The 23,788-nt window shown below is 37.9% G+C and overlaps 1 protein-coding gene across 5 annotated transcripts in view; it reads left to right on the forward strand.

Annotated features, from left to right (window-relative positions):
* The window catches only part of ATP11C (ATPase phospholipid transporting 11C), a 170,427-nt gene that overhangs the window by 74,077 nt on the left and 72,562 nt on the right, over positions 1–23,788 (forward strand). For all 5 annotated transcript variants that reach the window (XM_018044206.1, XM_018044203.1, XM_018044204.1 and 2 more), the window contains exons 3-5: positions 5,057–5,146; positions 7,390–7,470; positions 9,334–9,441. In XM_018044206.1, the coding sequence (XP_017899695.1) occupies positions 5,057–5,146; positions 7,390–7,470; positions 9,334–9,441 (279 nt within the window). The remainder of the gene's footprint in view (positions 1–5,056; positions 5,147–7,389; positions 7,471–9,333; positions 9,442–23,788) is intronic.

Genomic DNA, 23,788 nt, shown 5'->3' on the forward strand with positions numbered 1-23,788 from the left:
AGAATTTTCTGTACCTGTGCCCGAGATAGTGAATAGTTCTTTCACCGAAAATTGTGACTCACCCTTAGTATTCAAGAAAACAGTCAATAGTAGTCCTTTGGCTCAGAATCATGGACTTCATATAGAACTGAAACATCCTAAGAGATCCTGTTGTTCAACTCCCTGACTTCACAGATGGAGAAAGCAAACCCAGAGAACTTAAGTTAGTCATGGTCATGAAGCAAAGTTAGTGATAAAGCCAGGAACAGACCTGCTTTATAAGATACAGTGGCTCTGAATAAAGAGCTGTTTCATGTCATTGTGCTATTCGGGCTCCTCCCTCAGTCTTCTCTCCTTTACTTTAAGGGAATTATTTTTTCCCATAGTGCTTTACGTAGAAAATGATAAAGTGACACACTGATAGTCAAGTGACTTTTCACTGAGCTAGTGAAAATCCACTTGTTGTAATATACCATGTATTTTTGCATATTAAAGGAACATATAAAACTCAGTTAATTCTCAACTGTTTTTGCACTTCATAGAATATTTTTCATATTTTAACTTTAGTTTTGCCAGTAGTCAAAACAATGCAATAGGGTATTTTTTAAATAATAAGGAATTCATGGGCAAATACAAACTGGTTCTAAACATATTTGCATATACAGTTTATATGTATGTGTTTTAGAAACCACAGTAGTGAATGTGTCTACATTGATAGACTAACACATCTTTTTCTTTGTAAATATTTTATTTTTACAGTTTGTCTAGTTCATTGCTTATTAACTGATCTGTTTTTCATAACAGCTATAGAACAGAAAAAAAGGAATTGACAGTATACTGATTTCACAAAAAGAATGAAATTTTAGTACAATAGTTATAAGGGAACAGCATATAGTGTAGTGGTAAAGAGCTTCACCCTTATAAACAGGAGATCTGTGTTTGAAGTTAAAGTTATATAACCTTCCTATGTCCCCATTTTCTTATCTGTAAAATGGGGCTGTTAACTACTTATCTCACAGGATTGTGATGCGGATAAAGTAATTCACAGAAAACGTTGAAACACTGTGCTTGGCATGCAGTAACAACTCAGTAGATGGTAACTGCTATTGTTATTTATGTTTTTGTGATTATTATTATTACTGCAGTCCTGAGCAGTAGTAGTGATTTCCTCACTCTCCTGTGTTTCAAATATGAAGAGCGATTACTTTTAAAAAGAAGCCTTCAGGTCCAGTTCGGAGAGAAAAGTGTTTCATAATTTGACTTTCTCTTCCTCACATTGCCCTTTAGGTGATGGTATTTGCACCAGAATCTTTTAATTGAAGAAATGTACAACATTTTTAATGAAAGAAATGTGCAACATTTGTAGCAAGTGTTGATTTCCTTTCTAAACCATCCAATAATAAAAATAACTTTCTCAGTTGGCTGCCTTTTGTTTGTTTACAGGTGCCATCAGTAATGTAATATCACTGAGAATAAGTCCTGTTAATACAGGAACACTGAAAATAACACTTGATAAAAATTTAACTTTTATTAACTTACAAAATTAGCATCCTTTTCTTCTTTTGGGATGCACAAATACTTTATTTAGAAAAACTTGTTCTCTTTGGCCTTCCTATTTTAGTGCACTGAGCAGGGACCTTTGGGAATCACTAGAACTTTGTAGCTGGTACAAAACTTGGAAATCCCCTTCTGCAGCAAAAGAAACTAGATCTTTATGATCTTAGGTTCCATCATTTTTCTCTATTCTACTTTTTTTTTTTCATTTAAAACTTCTGAGCCTCATCTTGAAGGCCCTTCAGTGGGATAAGAATCAGGGAGCTCCTCCTAACTCTTTGAAGCTATGCCCAAGGTTAAACTTAACTTCTCCTATGTGAAAGAATGTATTAAAGTTTCAAGACTAAAATTACACTAGCATTTTCTCTCATTTTAAAAATCAAAAGCATCAATAGAATTTCTTAGACATGTCTTTGCATTTTATCAAACTCCCTGAAGGTGCCTTTTAAGCTAAAGTTACTACATCCTAATGTAGTACTGTCTTGGTAACTCCTTTTGCTGTTCTGAATTTATGGTAGAAAGAGTGATACTTTGAAAAAGCAGAAAGTTCTGCTTGACATTGGTAATGAAAATGAAAGTAGGTTGCTGTGATGGTCAAAATTGGATTTACTGCCTGCATCAAGGAGAGTTGATAATCACGTGGATACAGTCATTTAGCAAAATGAACAGTTATTCAACCTAGAGCTTTACTTATTTACAACTAATCTTCAGGTACGGTTATTTTGTTACATTGCATTCAAATGCCAGTAGTAAGAAAAGTCAGTGCTCCCTTCACAACTGGTTGTTGACTTTGCCACTTTACATAGTTAACTACTTCATTTTAGCTGCTATCCTTTTTCTCATGATACACAGAAATATTAGAACAAGTTTTTTAAAGGCTAAATTGGAAAAATTTTGGACTTTGGGTAAAAACAAGTAGTGTTGTAAAGTTTCCTTTTGTTTAAAATTTTCAGTTAATAGACTCTCAAAACTGAGATTCCCTTCATACTCCCTACTTTAAATTAGGAAAGTTATTTATCAAAGTTACAAGGTTTTGATTTCAAATTAAATTAGATGATATATGTGTGAGGGGGGGACCCACACTTGTGTCAATCAAAGGCCACAGTTGTGTACCAGTTGTTTAATTCACTATAGGGAAAATGAAAATGCTTTGCACATACTTGGGAAGCTGGCATTTTTCTGAAGAAACTTTTGAAGAAAGTGAAAGTGAAGTCGCTCAGTCGTGTCTGGCTCTTTGCGACCCCATGGACTGTAGCCTACCAGGCTCCTCCGCCTATGGGATTTTCTAGGCAAGGGCACTGGGGTGGGGTGCCATTTCCTTCTCCAGGGGATCTTCCCGACCCAGGGATTAAACCCAGGTCTCCCTCATTGCGGGCAGACGCTTTACCGTCTGAGCCACCAAGAAACTTTTAAAACGTGTTCTAGATGTCAGGGTTGCTTTTTTAGTTTAGGCTTGCACGTTAAAATAGTATAGAAGATCCACTTACTGACTTCTCTTGAGCAAGAACTGACTTTTGACCCCAAAAAATGTCCATTTTCAACATCATGTATAAAACAAATGCTCTAAACATTTTCTTCCTGTGAGTTAACATTATTTCTGGTTTGTAGCAACTAAGTTTGAGAGTTCACTTTTTAGGTAAACAAGTCAATTTGAATAACTTGGTGTATGCAGCTTTCATTCCATTTCAATTTTAATTAGAACACTATTTAAAAGTAGGCTTCTCTTAGTCTGCCTTGAAATATGTATGCTATATTGCATTTGTATTATAACAGAGACAAGAAGCTTAATTTACGTTTTAGTTAGAGCAGTGGAGGAAATGGCCAAAACACAAGTTTCAGTCAACATTTCTTGTATACCTTCTACATGCTGAACACTGTTCTAGGCATGGAAGGGAAAGGAGCTTATGTTTATATGTTCTCTGACCTCTTAGTAGCTCATGATCTGATATAGGAAAGAAGAAGGCATGTAGTAATAGTTGCTTATCAAGATACTGACCAGAGTTCCTCAAAGAAGCAGTTCATTTAGGAAGTTAAAACAGAGGGAAACAGTGGGGGCCTAGAAACAACAACAAAAATGTTCCCTTCGACATGTTCACACCCCACAGAGGACTCTCACAGTCCCAATGTTTGTTTGTTCAATTTAAAACCCTTTACTTAAGGAACAGAAGGTCAACGAGCCAGAAGCTCAGCTGTTAGCCTGTTGGAGTTTAGTTTGTTGTTTTAGAAAACTGACCTTCAGTCATCGGGACAGTTAAGTGGTCATCTGAACTAGGGGGCAGCTTCAGAGTGACTGGACCTGTGGTTTTGATCCCTTTTCTTTTTGGTCACAAGCTGCCTTGGGAATCTGAAAACTGTGGACTCTCTTCTCCCAAGTGATACACATCCACACACAAGTATGCACTTCGTGTCGAATGGGCTTCCCTGAGGCACTTCTATGAACCCTGGGAGAAGAACCTTCTAGGTGGGCTGTTGGTTGTAATGCAGCTGCTTCACTGAATATATTTGCCTCCATTCATCTTTTTATTCTTGGGATTCCCTGAACCTTGGGCCTATATACCTTTTAAAGGGAGGTTAGTAGTAAAGCCCCATCTATTGTATCATGCTCTGCAACTTTGGCTTTGTCAGTCACCTTACCTAATACAATGAATATTTTCTCACAAATGGAGACCGTGCAAGTATAAACTTAGATCTTTAGGTTAAGAAACATTTCTTTGTTTCTGGTTTCTGGTCTTTATTAAGACATCTAGAAAATCCAACTTTGGGTGATTTTAAAATGCCCTGGTCCTTGAGCTTAAGGTACCAGTGAGAAAGTCTTTGTGATTTGACAGCTGGCCCAAGAGTTTTCTCCTCCTGCCCATGTACAATTTAGCATTGAAACCTTTACCCACTACCTATTATCAAAGTACAAGGTTGGTATGTTGTTGATTAAAATGTAAACTGTCTATGACCTAAGGTTATGTGTACACCAACGCTGTCAGGGAGGTGGTAAGCAGTGATAGGGACAGAATTTTATCTGTGATGATAATCAAGATTCCAAAGCTTAGCACAGCCAGAAAAATTAATTTAATTAGTTCATTCATTCATCCAACTAATTTATTGAGTGTCTACTTTATGTCAGGCACTATGCTAGGAGTTGGAGAAAAGTAATAAAAAGACTAGATGAATAGTCTGCCCTTTTAGATCTCAGTGCCTCTTGAGGGAGAAACTTTAATTAAAATATGCACACATATAATTATTCACTGAAATGCATGATCCCAGGGAAGTATAGGGTGATATGAGAGCAGATAACAGGGAACCTAATTTAGATTGGCCAGGGAAAGCAAAGCTGAGGGACAGATGGCCCAGTTAGAATGCTCCAAGTGAAAACTTGACTCCTGCAGAGTGCTTATATGCTATACCTCTAAGCACACACTTATTCGTCTGTGAGGTTTGGGTTTTAACATGCTTTCAAAGTATTGTGATAATCTGGAATCTTTTTCAAGTTTCTTTTCTAATAATCTTTTTTTTTTTCCCTCCCATATAGTATACACTTTGGAATTTCCTCCCAAAGAATCTGTTTGAACAGTTTAGAAGAATTGCAAATTTTTATTTTCTTATCATTTTTCTTATACAGGTAAGAGCTCTATTAGAAACTTCATTTCTTCAAGCAAATTTTCAATCCGTTTCTAACCTTGAAATGCCCTGTGATTAAAAAGTTGTTCATGGCTTATAATAACACTTTTTAAAGTACTAATATATTTTAAGCTGTACTCAATTTTATATATTTCTAAAGTAGCTCTTTCACTAGAAAACTTATTGAGACTTTGTTACTTTTTTTAAACTTTCATGGATTTCATATCTTTGTTCATCTTAGACAGACATGCATTGTGTATTTTTATATATAGTGGTATGTATGAAAATTGAAAATAGTTCAAATTAATAGTTTCACTTTGTTAAGCACCCATTTCAGTTTAATTGAAAATTTATCACTTATCTTCTTGATCACCGGTTTTGCTTTTCCTCATTTATTTACTTTAAGGATGAAATAAATCCTTGTACACTGGTTTGCTTCTCAGTGTTCCTAATGTTTTGTGTTTTAAATTTTAGACATTTAAAATTTCATCTTCCATCTTTCAGTCTATAAGCTATTAAAATCTTTCCCTTGCCAAAATTACCCTTTGAAAATTTTACTACATTAAAGGTATTTTTTTTCTCATTTCATTGTTTTAAAGCAAAGCAAAAACATCCCAATAAAATTGCTCAAATGCCTTGGCTGATCTTAAGTGCTTCTGTTTATTCACTTTGAGTAAATAGTACTATAATTCAATTTAGCTCTGCAAATTAAAACCAGTCTGGGTTGTGATATGGGGAAGAACCAATTTCAGTCATGAATGACAGGGCATTTGAGGCGGAGCTCCTCTAGATCGATGGTGAAATGTCTTACAGCACAGCATAGAATAAATAAACTGTGTAGAAGATTATGCACACCATCATTCCGCTTGGCATGCAGCACATTTCAGTTCAGTTCAGCAAGCACCTGTGTGCCAGGCAGTGGTCCAGATAACAAAGATTTAGCAGGTACAGTAAAGATCAAAATTGCCTTTTCTACCCAAAAGGAATTTTACGTTAAAGCAAAAAAAGACAGTCATGTATTCACTCAATTTAATGTGGTAAATGTAGTAAAACTAGTATGAGCAAAATGCTGTGTGGACACAGTGGAAGTTATGTTTTTTCTTCTTACCCAAGAGAAGCTTGAGAAAACTTCAAAGAATAGGTGACTTTAAGACTTGAAAGATTAGAGAGCTTATGTGGTGAGGAATCCAGACTAATATCTCAGTGCTACGTAAAAGGAGAGTGACCCCATGATCCTCTTTGCCTCAAATCTAGTTCTCTTTCAGAATTTCCTGTTTCAGTGAATGACAACATCCACCTAGCCATGTTAATCAGATACTTGGGAGACATTTTTAACCACCACTTATAAGAAATTCATTACCAGTGTTGCTTCCTAAATGTCTCTGGAACTTCTTTTTGTATTTGCTGCTACCACCTTTGTTCAAGCCATCATCTCTTACCTGGATGAGTGTACTAGCCTCCTAAATGAGTGTACGTCTCTTACCTGGATGAGTGTACTAGCCTCCCTCCACTTTTGTTCCCTTCCATTCCATTTTCCACAAAGCAATGAGAATGACCTTTTGGAATGTGGTTCTGTTCACGTGACCTCTCCCTACCTAAAAGCTTCAATTATTTCCCACTGTTTGTGAGATAAAGAATGAACTTTCGTCTGGAGAGCCCTGCTAGGTATGGCCCCATCTCCCCTCCAGCCTCTTCTCACACCACATGCTTTTTTGCTGCTGGCTTCCTTTATTTTCTCATAGGTGCCACATGCCCTCCTCCCATAGAGACTTTCTCTATGCACCTCACTGTGCCTATGAAGCCCTCCCTTCCATCTAGTTAACTTCTGTATACTCTTCAAATCTGACTTGTTTTAATGTCTGGTTTTCACTGTAAGTTGCCAGCTCTTATGAGGGCAGGAACTTTTCTCCATCTTGTTTAAAATAAAGCAGCATCTCTAGAGCCTGGCTGATAATAGCACAAAGGCTGACAGAATGGTGCTCAACAGACAGATGGTAAATGAATGGATATATTTCAGTCTAGGGGTTAGTCCAAGCTGGCATGAAAACTAAGCCTAAATTTAGAACTATTTTCTTAAACTAATGGCTATGTGGATTGCTTTTGTTTTAAGGAAAGTTAACATTCATGCTGCTACTGGGATATGTTTTGTTTACATTTTTGTCTGAAATGTTTATAGCATGTAAGTGCTGTGTATAAGTTAATGGCAGCTTTTCATTTTAGTCTCAATTTACTTTCTTTACCTAGGTCACAGTGGACACACCAACTAGCCCAATTACGAGTGGACTTCCACTTTTCTTTGTTATAACTGTTACAGCCATCAAGCAGGTAAATTTCTAATCTACAATTATGCTTGCATTTCAGTCCTGTCTGACATGAGAGTTTATATTTTGTTCTTATTGAAAACCATTAAAATGGTTATAAGACACATCTTTAATTTCTTTGCTCCTTTCTTCCCATTTTTTGGAAGGAGGAATATAACCCTAAAAGGAGAGTAGGTAGAGGTACACCTCACTCAGGGAGTGGAAGGTAAATTTGTAATGTGCATTGCATTTTTCAATGTGCTGTATCTGTCTGAAAAATTCCCATTCTTGTGGACTTGTTAAATTGCCACCTATAGCAGAGAACTCAAGAGTGCGTGTGTGTGTGCTAAGTCACTTAAGTCACGTCCAATTCTTTGTGACCCCATGGACTGTAGCCAGCCAGGCTCCTCTGTCCCTGGGATTCTCCAGGCAAGAGTACTGGAGTGGGTTGCCATTTCCTTCTCTGAACTCAAGAGTATAAATACTTTAATTTTGTTGTCTTTCCTGATGCTGCTGAAGAGGTGTTTTGACAAATTCCCAATGAAACTGAAAAACGGAAACAGGAAGTGTGGTTAAGGAGTAGTTAACAATGTTTTTCCTGTACCAGAAACTGACAGGCTACAAGGAGACTTTTAGACAGTACTTATCAGAGTCCTTTAGAAAGGAGACTTTTAGACAGTACTTATCAAAGTCCTTTAGAAAGTGTCCCAAAGAATATCCAAAATAAAGGTTTGCTTAACAATATTGAGAACATGGTTACCTTTCTTCTTGGGGTTATCTGGTCTTCTATCTTGCCTACCCAGAACTGAAAGGATATTTTATCAAATGTTTGGTTGCTAAATAAAGACTTTGGGAATGTTATTTCCCTGAAGCTGTTAAGATTATTTTCTTTAACATCATAGAATTGCTGGTTCCAAGAATAGCCTGTTTGGTTTTCAAAAAGCTCTTACTGATTCATTTTACTCCCAATACTAGTTCATGCTGGGGCCTTTGTTCCCTCACTGACATCACTGAAAGTTCCCATATGAAGTGATAGTCTAAGCATTGCCCTAAAGAAGGACAGGATAGGAATCAATATATAGCACCCGAGAAAAAAAAGGGGAAGGCGATTAAGAGACTTTTCAAACAGTTAGATTTGAAAAGGTACAGACCCTATTGTAAGGAAAAAAAGCAAAGTGATGTAAAAAAAGAAGATGGTGCTCAAACAAATAGAGTTCCTCCATTCTTACTTTTGGCTTAAATTACTCTAGACCAAAGAAAGCCCAAAGGAAAATGAACTCATTACTTTTAATTCTAAAAGACGAACACCAATTTATATTTTCTTTTGTCACCAAGTCAGTGGACAAATTTAACTGTTGATCTCTAAAACTTATCATAGATACTGTTCCAAAGTAATCCTACTTGCTCTTTCTGTTCTCTGTCTCTGGGAAGGAATTATATTTCCTCAGAGATGATCACTCCCAACAGTCTAATATGGAAGAATGTGTTTAAGTAATTTGGTCTATAAGAAAATAAAACCTGGAAAAATGTCTTTCAAATTAAAAAGTAGAGAACATTAACATTAGCTTGACTAAGAGCAGAATTAGAAAAATAAACCATAGTCCTTCACTGCTGAAGAATATTAAGTCTCTATTACCTGTATTTTTATTAATACTTATCTCTAGAATGGAGGAATCTTTTAATGCAATAAAGCTTTTTACCTAAGGAATATTTTGAAAGTATATTTTCATTTTTGCTGCAAAAATTTACAGTATTGTCTCTTTATTCTGCATTGAAAGTAATATAAGTACAAGTATCTGCTGTGACTCAGAGAAGGGGTTGTAAAAATTTATTAACAACTTTACTTCATTATGTGAGTTTGACTATGTCCTTATTTTTATTCTTCTAGGGATATGAGGACTGGCTGAGGCACAGGGCTGACAATGAAGTCAATAAGAGCACTGTTTACATTATTGAAAATGCAAAGCGAGTGAAAAAAGAGAGTGAAAAAATCAAGGTATTAAGTTTTGTAGTACATTCTTTTTTTTTTTTAATTATAGTGAGAACACATCATTTTAAAATGTACACTTCAGTGGCATTTTATATGTTCTCAGTGCTGTGCCACCATCACCACTGTCTAGTTCCAGAACATTCTCACTGCCATGAAGTAGTCATCCTCTATTCCTCCCTCACCCAGGCCCTGGCAACCACTCATCTTTCTGTCTCAGTGGGTTTACCTATTGTAGGTATTTCACATAAATGGAATCATATACTATGTGGCCCTTATGTCTGCATTCTCTTGCTTGTTGCTATCTTCTTGAGGTTCATTCATGTTGTGGCATGTTTCATTACTTCATTCCTTTTGATTGAGTAATACTCCATAATATAGCCATACCACATTTTGTTTATCCAATCATCAGTTGATGGACATTTGTTTTCTTTCTACCTTTGAGCTATTAGGGGGCTTCCCAGTTGGCTCAGATGATAATGTGTCTGCCCGCAATGCAGGAGACCCAGCTTTGATTCCTGAGTAGGGAAGATCCCCTAGAGAAGGAAATGACAACCCACTCCAGGACTCTTGCCTGGAAAATACCATGGACGGAGGAGCCTGGCGGACTACAGTCCATGGGGTCGTGAAGAGTTGGACATGACTAGGCGACTTCACTTGAGCTATTAGGATTGTTGGTGATATGAATATTCATGTACAAGTTTTTGTTTCAGACACCTCTTTCCCATTCTTCTGGGTACATACCTAGGAGTGGAATTGCTAGGTCCTGTGGTGATTCTAGTTTTTATGAATCACCAAACTGTTTTCCACAGCAGCCATATGCCATTTTATATTCCACTACCATATGTGATAGTTGTAAGGTATTTTTTTTTAAATATCTCGGACAGTTTCATTTTTTATTCAAATTAGCCATTGACTGTTATTATACAATAAGATTCCTATTGATAAAATTTTTGACTTGTCCAAATCAAATAATAGTTTTTGTACCTAGCAAATTTTAATTAATGTAAGCTTAGTCCCTGGTGGCTCAGAGGTTAAAACGTCTGCCTGCAATGCAGGAGACCTGGGTTCGATCCCTGGGTCAGGAAGATGCCCTGGAGAAGGAAATGGCAACCCACTCCAGTATTCTTGCCTGGAGAATCCCATGGACGGAGGAGCCTGGTGGGCTACAGTCCATGGGGTCACAAAGAGTCGGACACAACTGAGCGACTTCACTTTCACTTTCACTTTCTTTTAGTCTTCAGAGCAGCAACACTGAACAGAAATTATGGAGTTCACATACAGTCCTTTTCCCTACACAGGTACAACCTTCCTCACAATCAGTACCCCCCACCAGAGTGGCATATTTGTTACAATCAGTGTGATAGTCCACAGTTTAGGTTAGTTAGTTTTCACTCTTGATCATGTATGTTCAGTGAGTCTGAACAAATGTATAAGGACATGTCTCCAGCATTACAGTATTCTACAGAATCATTTCACTGCCCTAAATATCCTCTGTGCTTAGCCTATTCATCCCTCCCTCCAACCCCTGGTCACCACTCTTCCTTTTACTGTTTCCATAGTTTTGCATTTTTCTTAGTGTCATGTGGTTAAAATCATACAGTATATAGCTTTCTCAAGTTGGCTTTTTCCATTTAGTAACATGCATTTGAGTTTTCTCCATCTTTTTATGGTTTGATAGCTCATTTCTTTTTAGCACTAAATAGTATTTCATTGTCCAAATGTACCAGCTTATTTAATAGTCACTCACTTACTGAAGGACATCATGCTTGCTTCCATGTTTTGGCCATTAGAAATAAAACTATTATAAACATCTATATGCAGGTCTTTGTGTGAATATACGATTTCAGTTCATTTTGGTAAAAACCAAAGAGTGTGATCTGGATCATATGGTAAGAGCGTGTTTAGTTTTATAAGAAACTTCCAGACTATCTCCAACATAGCTACCCATTTTGCATTTCCTGTAAGCAGTAAATGAGAGTTCTGTTGCTCCATATCCTGGCCAACATTTGTTGTCAGTATTCTAGATTTTGCCCCTTCTAAAGACTGTATAGTGATATCTCATTTTGATCTTAATTTGCAATTCCCTGATGACATAGGGTGTTGAAAATAATTCCATATGTTTACTTGCGTTTGAATATCTTCTTTGGTGAGGTGTCTATTAGGTCTTTTCCCCAATTTTTTAATCAGATTGCTCATTTTCATATTGTGAAAATTGGTAGCAGTCCTTTTGGTATATTTTGGATAATAGTCCTTTATCAGATGTGTCTTTTACAAATATTGTATCCTAGTCTTAAGGTATTACTTATTTTTACTTTATTGTGTTATTGGGATAAAAAATAAGAACAGAATTAGAAAAATAAATGATAGTCCTTCACAATTAAAGAATATTAAGGCTCTAATGCCTGTGTTTTTATTAATACTTATCTATGTTGTTCATTCGCTAAGTTGTGCCCAACTCTCTGTGACCCCATGAACTGCAGCACACTATGCTTCCCTGTCCTTCACTATCTCCTGGAGTTTGCTCAGACTCGTATCCATTGAGTTGTTAATGCCATCCAACCATCTCATCCTCTGTCGCCCCCTTCTCCCCCTGCCCTCAATCTGTCCCAGCATCTGGGTCTTTTCCAATGAGTCAGCTCTTCGCATCAGGTGGCCAAAGTATTGGAGCTTCAGCTTTAGCATCAGTCCTTCCAATGAATATTCAGGACTGATTTCCTTTAGGATTGACTGGTTTGATCTTCTTGCTGTCCAAGGGACTCTAAACAGTCTTCTCCAGCACCACAGTTTGAAAGCATCAATTCTCTGGCACTCAGCCTTCTTGATGGTCCAGCTCTCACATCCATACATGACTACTGGAAAAACCTTAGCTTTGACTCTACAGGCCTTTGTCAGCAAAATGATGTCTCTGCTTTTTAATATGCTGTCTAGGTTTGTCATAGCTTTTCTTCCAAGGAGCAAGCATCTTTTAATTTTGTGTCTGCAATCACCATCTGCAGTGATTTTGGAGCCCAAAAAAATAAAGTCTGCCACTGTTTCCATTGTTTTCCCATCTGTTTGCCATGAAGTGATGGGACTGGATGTCATGATCTTTGTTTTTTGAATGTTGAGTTTTAGACCAGCTTTTTCACTTTCCTCTTTCACCTTCATCAAGCGGCTCTTCAGTTCTCTTCACTTTCTGCTGTTAGAGTGGTATATCATCTGCATATCTGAGGTTGTTGATATTTCTCCAGGCAATGTTGATTCCAGCTTGTGCTTCCTCCAGCTCCATTTCACATGATGCACTCTGCATATGAGTTAACTAAGCAGGGTGACAGTATACAGCCTTGATGTACTCCTTTTCCAATTTTGAAAATTGGAGCAGTCCATTGTTTCATCATGTCTGGTTCTAACTGTTGCATCTTGACCTGTATACAGGTTTCTCAGGAGACAGGTAAGGTGGTCTGGTATTCCCATCTCTTGAAGAATTTTCCACGGTTTGTTGTGATCCACACAATCAAAGCCTTCAGAATAGTCAATAAAGCAGAAGTAGATGTTTCTCTGGAATTCCCTTGCTTTTTCTGTGATCCAACAGATGTTGGCAATGTGATCTCTGATTCCTCTGCCTTTTCTAAATCTAGCTTGTACGTCTGGAAGTTCTCAGTTCATGTAGTACTAAAGCCTAGCATATGAAAGTTTTTGAGCATTATCTTGCTACCATGTGAAATGAGTTCAATCTGCTTATCTGTAGAATGGTGGTACCTTAACACTAAATTTACCATCTTAACTATTTTTTAAGTGTACAGTTCAGTAGTGTTAAGTATTCACATTGTTGTACAACAGATCTCTAGAACCTTTTCATTTTATAACACTAGAACTCTATATCCACTAAACACTGCTTCTAGTCCTTGGTAAACGCTTGTATTTTCTGTTGCTGTTACTTGGACTACCTTAGAGAGATACTTCCTGTGATAGGAAATGTATAGTATCTGTCCTTTTGTGACTGGTTTATTTCACTTAGTATAATGTCTTCATATGACAGGATTTCCCATTTTTTAAAGCTACATAATACTCCATTATATGTATATACCACACTTTATTAATTCATCAGTTGCTAGAAGTTTGGCTTCCTTGCACCTTTTGGCTATGTGAATAATGCTGCAATGAACACAGGTGTGCAAATAGCTCAAGTTCTTGCTTTGAATTATCTTAGATATATACCCAGAAGTAGAATTTCTAGATTGTATTGGAATTCTGTTTTTAATTTGTGGAGAAACCTCCATACTGTTTTCCATAATGGATGTACCATTTTACCTTAGTGCCGAGTACACAAGGCTTTCAGCTTCTCCTGGTTCTCTTGAGGACTTGTTAGTTTCTGTTCTTTTGATAGTGGGCATCCTGATTGATACAAAGTGATATCTCATTGTGGTTTGTATTTGCATTTTGCTAATGATTGGTCATAGCAAACACCCTCTTCCAACAACACAAGAGAAGACTCTACACATGGACATCACCAGATGGTCAACACCAAAATCAGATTGATTATATTCTTTGCAGCCAAAGATGAAGAAGCTCTATACAGTCAGCATAAACAAGACCAGGAGCTGACTATGGCTCAGATCATGAACTCCTTATTGCCAAATTCAGACTCAAATTAAAGAAAGTAGGAAAAACTGCTAGACCATGCAGGTATGACCTAAATCAAATCCATTATGATTATACAGTGGAAGTGAGAAGTAGATTTAAGGGCCTAGATCTGATAGATAGAGTGCCTGATGAACTATGGAATGAGGTTCGTGACATTGTACAGGAGACAGGGATCAAGACCATCCCCATGGAAAAGAAATGCAAAAAAGCAAAATGGCTGTCTGGGGAGGCCTTACAAAAATCTGTCAAAAGAAGAGAAGTGAAAAGCAAAGGAGAAAAGGAAAGATATAAGCATCTGAATGCAGACTTCCAAAGAATAGCAAGAAGAGATAAGAAAGCCTTCTTCAGCTATCAATGCAAAGAAATAGAGGAAAACAACAGAATGGGAAAGACTAGAGATTTCTTCAAGAAAATTAGAGATACCAAGGGAACATTTCATGCAAAGATGGGCTCGATAAAGGACAGAAATGCTATGGACCTAACAGAAGCAGAAGATATTAAGAAGAGGTGGCAAGAATACACAGAAGAACTATACAGAAAGATCTTCATGACCCGGATAATCACGATGGTGTGATCACCCATCTAGAGCCAGACATCTTGGAATTTGAAGTCAAGTGGGCCTTAGAAAGCATCACTACAAACAAAGCTAGTGGAGGTGATGGAATTCCAGTGGAGCTATTTCAAATCCTGAAATATGATGCTGTGAATATGCCAGCAAATTTGGAAAACTGAGCAGTGGCCACAGGACTGGAAAAGGTCAGTTTTCATTCCAATCCCAAAGAAAGGCAATGCCAAAGAATGCTTAAACTACTGAACAGTTGCACTCATCTCACACGCTAGTAAAGTCATGCTCAAAATTCTCCAAGCCAGGCTTCAACAATATGTGAACCGTGAACTTCCAGATGTTCAAGCTGGTTTTAGAAAAGGCAGAGGAACCAGAGATCAAATTGCCAACATCTGCTGGATCATCGAAAAAGCAAGAGAGTTCCAGGATAACATCTATTTCTGCTTTATTGACTATGCCAAAGCCTTTGACTGTGTGGATCACAATAAACTGTGGAAAATTCTGAGAGAGATGGGAATAGCAGACCATCTGACCTGCCTCTTGAGAAATCTGTATGCAGGTCAGGAAGCAACAGTAGAACTGGACATGGAACAACAGACTCGTTCCAAATAGGAAAAGGAGTGCGTCAAGGCTGTATATTGTCACCCTGCCTATTGAACTTCTATGCAGAGTACATCATGAGAAACGCTGGACTGGAAGAAACACAAGCTGGAATCAAGATTGCCGGGAGAAATATCAATAACCTCAGATATGCAGATGACACCACTCTTATGGCAGAAAGTGAAGAGGAGCTAAAAAGCCTCTTGATGAAAGTGAAAGAGGAGAGTGAAAAAGTCGGCTTAAAGCTCAACATTCAGAAAATGAAGATCATGGCATCCGGTCCCATAACTTTATGGGAAATAGATGGGGAAACAGTGGAAGCAGTGTCAGACTTTATTTTTTTGGGCTCCAAAATCACTGCAGATGGTGACTGCAGCCATGAAATTAAAAGACGCTTACTCCTTGGAAGGAAAGTTATGACCAACCTAGATAGCATATTCAAAAGCAGAGACATTACTTTGCTGACTCAGGTTCATCTAGTCAAGGCTATGGTTTTTCCTGTGGTCATGTATGGATGTGAGAGTTGGACTGTGAAGAAGGCTGAGCGCTGAAGAATTGATGCTTTTGAACTGTGGTGTTGGAGAAGACTCTTGAGAGTCCCTTGGATTGCAAGGAGATCCAACCAGTCCATTCTGAAGGAGATCAACCCTGGGATTTCTTTGGAAGGAATGATGCTAAAGCTGAAACTCCAGTACTTTGGCCACTTCATGCGAAGAGTTGACTCGTTGGAAAAGACTGATGCTGGGAAGGATTGGGGGCAGGAGGAGAAGGGGACGACTGAGGATGAGATGGCTGGATAGCATCACTGACTCGATGGACGTGAGTCTGAGTGAACTCCGGGAGTTGGTGATGGACAGGGAGGCCTGGCGTGCTGTGATTCATGGGGTCGCAAAGAGTCGGACTTGACTGAGTGACTGAACTGAACTGAACTGAATGATTGGTGATGTTTAGCATCATTTCATGTGCCTATTGACTGTTGTGTATTTTCTTTTGAGAAATGTCTGTTCAAGTCCTTGTGTTAAGTGTTAATCACTCAGTCGTGTCTGACTCTTTGTGTCCCCCTGGACTATAGCCCACCAGACTCCTCTGTCCATGGAATTTTCCAGGCAAGAATTCTGGAGTGGTTTGCCCTTTGCTTCTCCAGGGAATCTTCCTTACCCAGGGATCGAACCCAGGTCTCCTGCATTGTGGGCAGACCCTTTACTGTCTGATCCACCAGGGAAGCAAGTCCTTGACCCAATTTTTAATTGGGGTATTTTTTTGTTATTGAGTCATGATAATTCATTATATATTCTGGATGTTAACTCCTCGTCAGCTATATGATTGGCAAATATTTTCTCTTATTCTATAGGTTGCCTTTTCACTATTCTTTTCTTTGATCATGTATTCTCATTTTCTAATTTTGATTTTTATCCTGTGCTTTTGGTGTCATATCCAAGAAGTCATTGCCAAGTCCGATGTCCTGAAGCTTTTTCTCCATATTCTTCTAGGAGTCTGATAGAATCAAGTCTGACATTTAGATCTTTCATTCTTTTCGTGTTAATTTTTGTATATGATCTAAGGTGAGAATCCAATTCTATCAGTACTTTTATAAGTAGATACCAGTTTTCCCAAAGCTGTTTGTTGAAGAAATTCTCATTCCCTATTGAATAGTCTTGGTACACTTGTTGAACGTCATTTGACCTTATGTGCAAAGAGTTTATTTTTTAGGCTTTCAATTCATTGTCTTACGTATCTTCCCTTATGCCAGTCTTAATTACTGTTGCTTTGTAGTATGTTTGGAGAAATTTGGGAATATAAGACCTCCAAGTTCGTTTCTTCTTTTCAAGACAATTTTTGAAGATCTTTCCAAGATCTCATGGTCCCTTGAGATTTCATATGAGTGTCAGGGTTTTTTTTTTTTTTTTCCTATTTCTGAAACAAATGACATTGGTATTTTGATAGGAAGTCCACTGAGTCTGTAGATCACTTTGGATGGTATACACATTTTAACAGTATTAAGTGTTTTAATCTATGAACTTGAAATATGTTTCCATTTGTTTTGTATTCTTTGATTTCTTTTAGCAGTGCTTTTGTAACTATCAGTGTGCAACTCTTTAACTTCTTTAAGTTTGTTCCTAAGTGTTTTATCATTTTTGATGCTATTATAAATGATAGTGTTTTCTTGATTTCCTTTTTGGACTGGTCATTGTTAATGTATAGGCATGCATCTAATTTTTGAGTGTTAATTTTAGTTCCTGCAACTTTGCTGAATTAATTTGTTCTAACATTTTTGGTGGAATTTTTAGAGTTTTTTTTACATACAATATCATGTCATCGGCAAATTAGGATAATTTTACTTCGTTCCCAATTTGTATACCCTTTTTGTTTCTTGTCTAATTGTTCTATCCAGAACTTCTAGTACAATGATTGATAATAGTTCTGGAGTGGACATCCTTGCTTTGTTTCTGATCTTAGAGATAAAGGTTTTAATCTTTGCCTATTTAGTGTGATATTATCTGTAGACTTTTATTAGGTTGTGATCATTTACTTCTCTTCCTATTTTATTAAATATTTTTATCATGAAAGAGTGTTGAATTATGCTAAATGTCTTTTCTGCATTAACTGAGATGTTCATGCAACACATTGTTTATATGCTGCGTTATATTGATTGATTTTCATATATATTCTTGGATCCCAATAATAAATTTCATTTGGTCATAGAGCATGATCATTTTAATGTTACTGATTTTTGATTTGTTAGTATTTTAAGATTTTTTTTTTTTGGTATCATTATTTGTTGAGAAAATTGGTATGTAGTTTTCTTGTGGTGTCTTTCTGGTGATAGTATCAGGGTAACGCTAGGCTCAGAATAAGTTTGAAGGTGTTCCTACCTCTTTGATTCTTTATAAGGATTAGGAAGGATTGTTATTTCTTCTTCAAATGCTGGGTAGCATTCTCCAGTGAAGTCATCTAATCCTGGGTTTATCTTTTGGGTGAGATTTTTGATTCCTACTTCAGTCTTCTCACTAGTTTTGGATCTGCTCAGATTTCTTTATTTCTCAGTGTTCCAGCTTTGGTAGGTTATATGTTTCTAGGTACTTATTGATTGGCATGTAATTGTAGTAGTCTCATATAATCATAAAATTTTTATTTCTCTGACGACAGTTGTGATTTCCTCTTTTTTTAGATGTTTGAGTCTTTTTTTTGTTGTTGTTGTTGTAGCTAAGGGTTTGCCAATTATGTTAATCTGCCAATTGTGTTAATCTTCCGAAATTGTCAATTTTGTGTTATCATTAAAATAATGTTTTTATATGAATTAAAACATGAAAGTTAATGGAAATCAAATTCTTCAGAGCAAGGGAAGATGTGTGGAGCAGAATTGTTCAGGGCTGTGGTATGAGTTCATACAAAATGATACTCTCCTCTCTATTGTTTTATCAGTTATTATCACCACTGAATTATTTACTTAATACCCAGAATTTCAAGCTTAAAGTTCTCCATATCCCCAGCAATAAGTAAACCATCTCACACCTTCTTATAGTAATGATGGGAGGAAGGCCACAGACTGGGAGAGTTACCCAAGTTTAACATAAACTGTATTTCTCCCACTCTTTTTTCTATTTTCCGCATCCCAGAAGGGAGGGCCTTGTGATGAACTGGAGTGGTTAGGATCTGACGTTTCCAAACCATTAGTAGAAACTCAGCTTTTTGTTCACATAAGAACCAAAGGCAGCATAAATGATTCATAGTATGAAATCTGTTGCTCCCAGGTTATGAAGTAAAATTGCAAAGCAAATAAAGTCTCCCACTTTTCTCTCCTTTTCTCTCATTTCCTCTTTCTGTTTTTGCTGTCACCCCCAATGCCTTAGAAGGACCCCCATCTTCCACCTTTTCTCACTAGGCTACTTATCTTTGGCTGACCTCAGCCGGGTATAATCTCAGTTATATTACATTGCTGCTGTGTGAAATGCTGCTTGATTGAGCCCTTTCTGGAGTATTTGTGTTATAACGTGAGAAACGTGAAGTCATTCAGTTTTGTCTGACTCTTTGTGACCCCATGGTCTGTAGCCTACCAGGCTCCTCGGCCCATGGGATTTTCAAGGCAAGAATACTGGAGTGGGTTGCCATTTCTTTCTCCAGGAGATCTTCCCAACCCAGGAACTGAACCCAGGTCTCCTGCATTGTAGGCAGACGCCTACAATTTGTGTTATAAAGAGATGCCTACAAACTAAAAGTATCCAAGTGATTGCTTGGCCGGGGATTGTGGGTACTGTTGTTGAACAGGAGAGTGACTTGTTCTGTATCCTCAGTGCGCTGGGTATTTTTTAAAGGGTTTCAAAGCTGGGGAGTGACTTGATCTTACTCTTTTGAAAAAGGCAACTTTGAAGATTAAGCAAAGTAGTTAGTGTGTGCCCAGTTGCTAAGTTGTGTCCGACTCTTTTGCAACCCTAAGGACTGTAGCCATCCATGTTCCTCTGTCCACGGAATTCTCCAGGCATGAATACTGGAGTGGGTTGCCATGTCCTCTTCCAGGGGATCTTCCTGACCCAGGGATCCAACCCATGTCTCTTTCATTGGTAGGCTGATTCTTTATCATAGTGCCACATGGAAAGCCCAAGCAAAGTAGAGGCATGAGCAAAATTAGAATGAGGGAAACCTGTTAGGTGGTTATTGCTGTAGTATAAGCAAAATATAAGCTTATATAGGGTGATAGCAAAAGAGATAATAACAATAAAAATAGAAATATTTGTTAACATTTATATGTTAGATAAATATGCCAGGCACTCCCTTCTACATTCTGTTAATTCATTAATCCTTACTTTATAACAGTCCTATGAAATAGGTACTTTTGTTATCTCCTCTTTACTGATGATGAAACTGAGGCATAGGGAGGTTAAGAAACTTGTCCATAACTTATAAGTGGGAAAGCTGGGATTTTAATTGAAGGAAGTCTGGGTGTGGTGTCCATGCTCATAAGCACAATTTTGTCCCTCCTATTGCGTGATCAAGATAAATGGATCCATTCAAGATATTTATTGTAGATAAAATCTGGACTTACTGATGTATTCCATGGAGAGAGTGAGAAAAAGAGCAAAAAAGAATAAAGAATAAACATAGCCTCCTTGATTTTGCCCTGAGCAACTAGTTGTATTAGGTAGTGCTGTTAAACAAAATGCTGGTGCTATTAAATAACTTGGAAAGGACTGGGAAAAGAATAGGTTTGGGCCATGTTCATTTTGAGATTCCTATTAGATAGCCAGATGGAATTGTCAAGCCTGGAGCTCAGAGGAGATGTTTTAGGTAGAAATAGAAATTTGGATGGAATCATGTAAAACATGATGGAGCACTAGCTAGAATCAAGATTGCCAGGAGAAATATCAATAACCTCAGATATGCAGATGACACCACCCTTATGGCAGAAAGCAAACAAGAACTAAAGAGCCCCTTGATAAAAGTGAAAAAGAAGAGTGAGAAAGTTGGCTTAAAACTCAACATTCAGAAAACTAAGATCATGACATCTGGTCCCATCACTTCATGGCAAATAGATGGGAAAACAGTGAAAACAGTGACAGATTTTATTTGGGGGGACTCCAAAATCACTGCAGATGGTGATTGCAGCCATGAAATTAAAAGACGCTTGCTCCTTGAAAGGAAAGTTATGACCAACCTAGACAACATATTAAAAAGCAGAGACATTATTTTGCCAACAAAGGTCCATTTAGTCAAAGCTATGGTTTTTCCAGTAGTCATGTGTGGATGTGAGAGTTGGACTATAAAGAAAGCTGAACACCAAAGAATTGATGATTTTGAACTGTGGTATTGGAGAAGACTCTTGAGAGTCTCTTGGACTGTAAGGAGATCCAACCAATCCATCCTAAAGGAAATCAGTCCTGGGTGTTCATTGGAAGGACTGATGTTGAAGCTGAAGCTCCAATACTTTGGCTCCCTGATGTGAAGAACTGACTCATTTGAAAAGACCCTGAATGCTGGGAAAGATTGAAGGCGGGAGGAGAAGGATGAGATGGTTGGATGGCATCACTGACTCAATGGACGTGAGTTTGAGTAAACTCCGGGAGTTGGTGATGGACAAGGAGGCCTGGCATGCTCCAGTCCATGGGGTCGCAAAGAATCAGACACGACTGAGCAACTGAACTGAACTGATGTAAAACATAGAGAAGAGCAACAGGCCTTGAGGAATTCCAGTGGAAAAGCATAGTTATTTATAAGGAAAAGAGTGTGGGTTTTGGCATTGGAAATATTGGAAGTTTCTTCAGTTTTCAGATTTCTTTTGTCATAAGCTGATAAGCCCATTGAAGGAAATCTTGATCTCTCATGCCATGCTTGTAATTTCTCACTTTTCTATATGCTTTTTTTTTTAAGTTCCCATCTTGATGCCCAAATTCTTCATCTGCACATGTATGTTATCTGTATTTTCCAGTAAATACTTAAACTTTTTTTTTTTTTTTTGGTCGCGGCATGAGGGATCTCAGTACCTCAACCAGTGGTCGAACCCATGCCCCCTGCACTAGGAATTCAGTCTTAACCACTGGACAACCAGAAAGTCCCTCCAGTAAATATATCGGTATTTTACTCATGAAACTGATTTTCTAAAATCTGATGATAGGTCATTTTTCTCTTGGTTTTGTGCATCTCATGTGTTTAATTGAATTCTGGACAGTACATGGAAAAGAATGCTAGAGATCGAGGCAGGTAACCTGTATTTCTGGTCTGCAGTGGTCATACCTTTTGTCAGCCAGTCCATCAGTATTGGGGATTGAGTCAGTCTGGTCAGGAGTTGGCTGGCTTTGGATTTTGCTGTAGATGTTGATGCTTTCAGTACCTCCCTGGACTCTAAATTCCTGCACATCTGGGCTGCCACAGGGGTTTTCTCAGTGTTCCTATTCCACTATCTGCTTTCAGCAGGTCCTGTATTCCTGAGACACAGTGGATGCCTCTCTATATGCCCTTTCTCCTCCCGCAGTGGTAAATTGTGCTTTCTTGTTGTTATTCTTTGCAGGGTTCCTGATGGGATCAGAGTGGTTTCTTGATTCTCCTACTCTGTCTCATTATTAGGCAGCCTTTATGCACCTTTGCCTCAGGGTAGAACTTTTAGCACTCTTCCCTGATCTCCATCCCAACCTCCCTTGGCAGCTGAACTTTGCCTTTTATTAGTACCAGGTCCTCAATGTGAGGGTGTTTCCTGTCCATCCCCAGCAGCAGATGGCTTTGTTCTACCTCTCCACTAGCAGTAGTTACGTGTCCCTGAGACCCTGCCAGGGAGGGTTTCTTGCCTTGCTCTTAGGCACAGATGGCTTTTGCACCCTATGAGAGAAGGGTCTGCAGTTGCAGCATATTTTGCAGCATTTTCCTCCACAGCACTCAGTCAAACCTGTACCTTTCTCGTGAGCACCTAGTGGATACCCAGAGAGAAGAACTGATGTGTGCTTATGGTCTCCTATTTTCTCTGAGGCTTGCAGAGATTTGAAACTGTCATGTTGGCCCCTCCCAAGCCTTTTACAGTTGGTTGAAAATCTAGTTATTTTCTTCCTGTGCACTTTTATGACAGCCATCTCTTCCTTCTGTGCTTTGTTAATTGTGAAAGAGTCAGTTTCTCCTGCCTCTCTTCAGAGGGACTTTTTGCCCTTTGAAATTCAGTTAACTTGGCTGCCTTGCAACCTCAACTCTCTGATGAATCCAAAAAACTTACAATTCTTTTGATTATCTGACTTTTTCTAATGTTTGTCATAATGGATGGTGAGGTTCTCTTGTTGACTTTGTACAAGTTAAGTGGAAACAACCCTAGAGTTGATTGTCTAACTGAACCATGTTGTTCCCTTTCTTTAAAAGTCCTTTTTCGGTCCCCCCTTGGCTTCAGGATGAGGCCTCAACACCTGAACCTGACCTGTCAGACCTTTTGTGGTCTGGCCCCAGTCCATCTTACCAGCCTTAACTTGTACTCCAGGTGCAGAGACCTTTTCATATCTGAGCTGATTGTCAGTGTTGTAGAAGAAATTGTGGTTTATATTTATCAGAGCCTGGGAATCATCTTCCATCCTTTAAATGAGTGTTTCCTTCATCTGAGATGCTTTAGGATTTTGTTTGTTATTTTGCTTCTGTGTATTTAAGCATAGATTATGATGTAAGCACTGTAAGTATTTACGGATGTGAAGAAGGAAAGATCCAAGAGAATAAAATATTATTTACAAATTAATTTCATTATTGATGTTGTTGTTTGTGGCTACTGATTAAAATTGGCAAATAAAATAAAATCGTTTCTGAATAAATCTTGAAACCCTCATATTTATCTGCCAAATTATGTAGCAATTGGAAGGCAGGTATGTCATTTATTAGTTCCATGTTTTATAACCAGTGTGTCCAAGCTGGTAAGCTAGATATTGACTCCCTAAAGTGGGTTGTCTTCTTTCACACTAGCAGCCTCCTCCCTTTATCTATGGAGTGCTGTAAAAAAAAAAAAAGTGTTAATTTATCATTTTCTATGTGTGCCAGGGCATGGAAAATGTTGGAATGGACTGGGTTGGATAATTTCTTACATCCTTCCAAAAAGCTTTATGACTATTCATA

This window comes from Capra hircus (genome assembly GCF_001704415.2).
Source record: "Capra hircus breed San Clemente chromosome X unlocalized genomic scaffold, ASM170441v1, whole genome shotgun sequence".
In the NCBI taxonomy this organism is placed as follows: Eukaryota; Metazoa; Chordata; class Mammalia; order Artiodactyla; family Bovidae; genus Capra; species Capra hircus.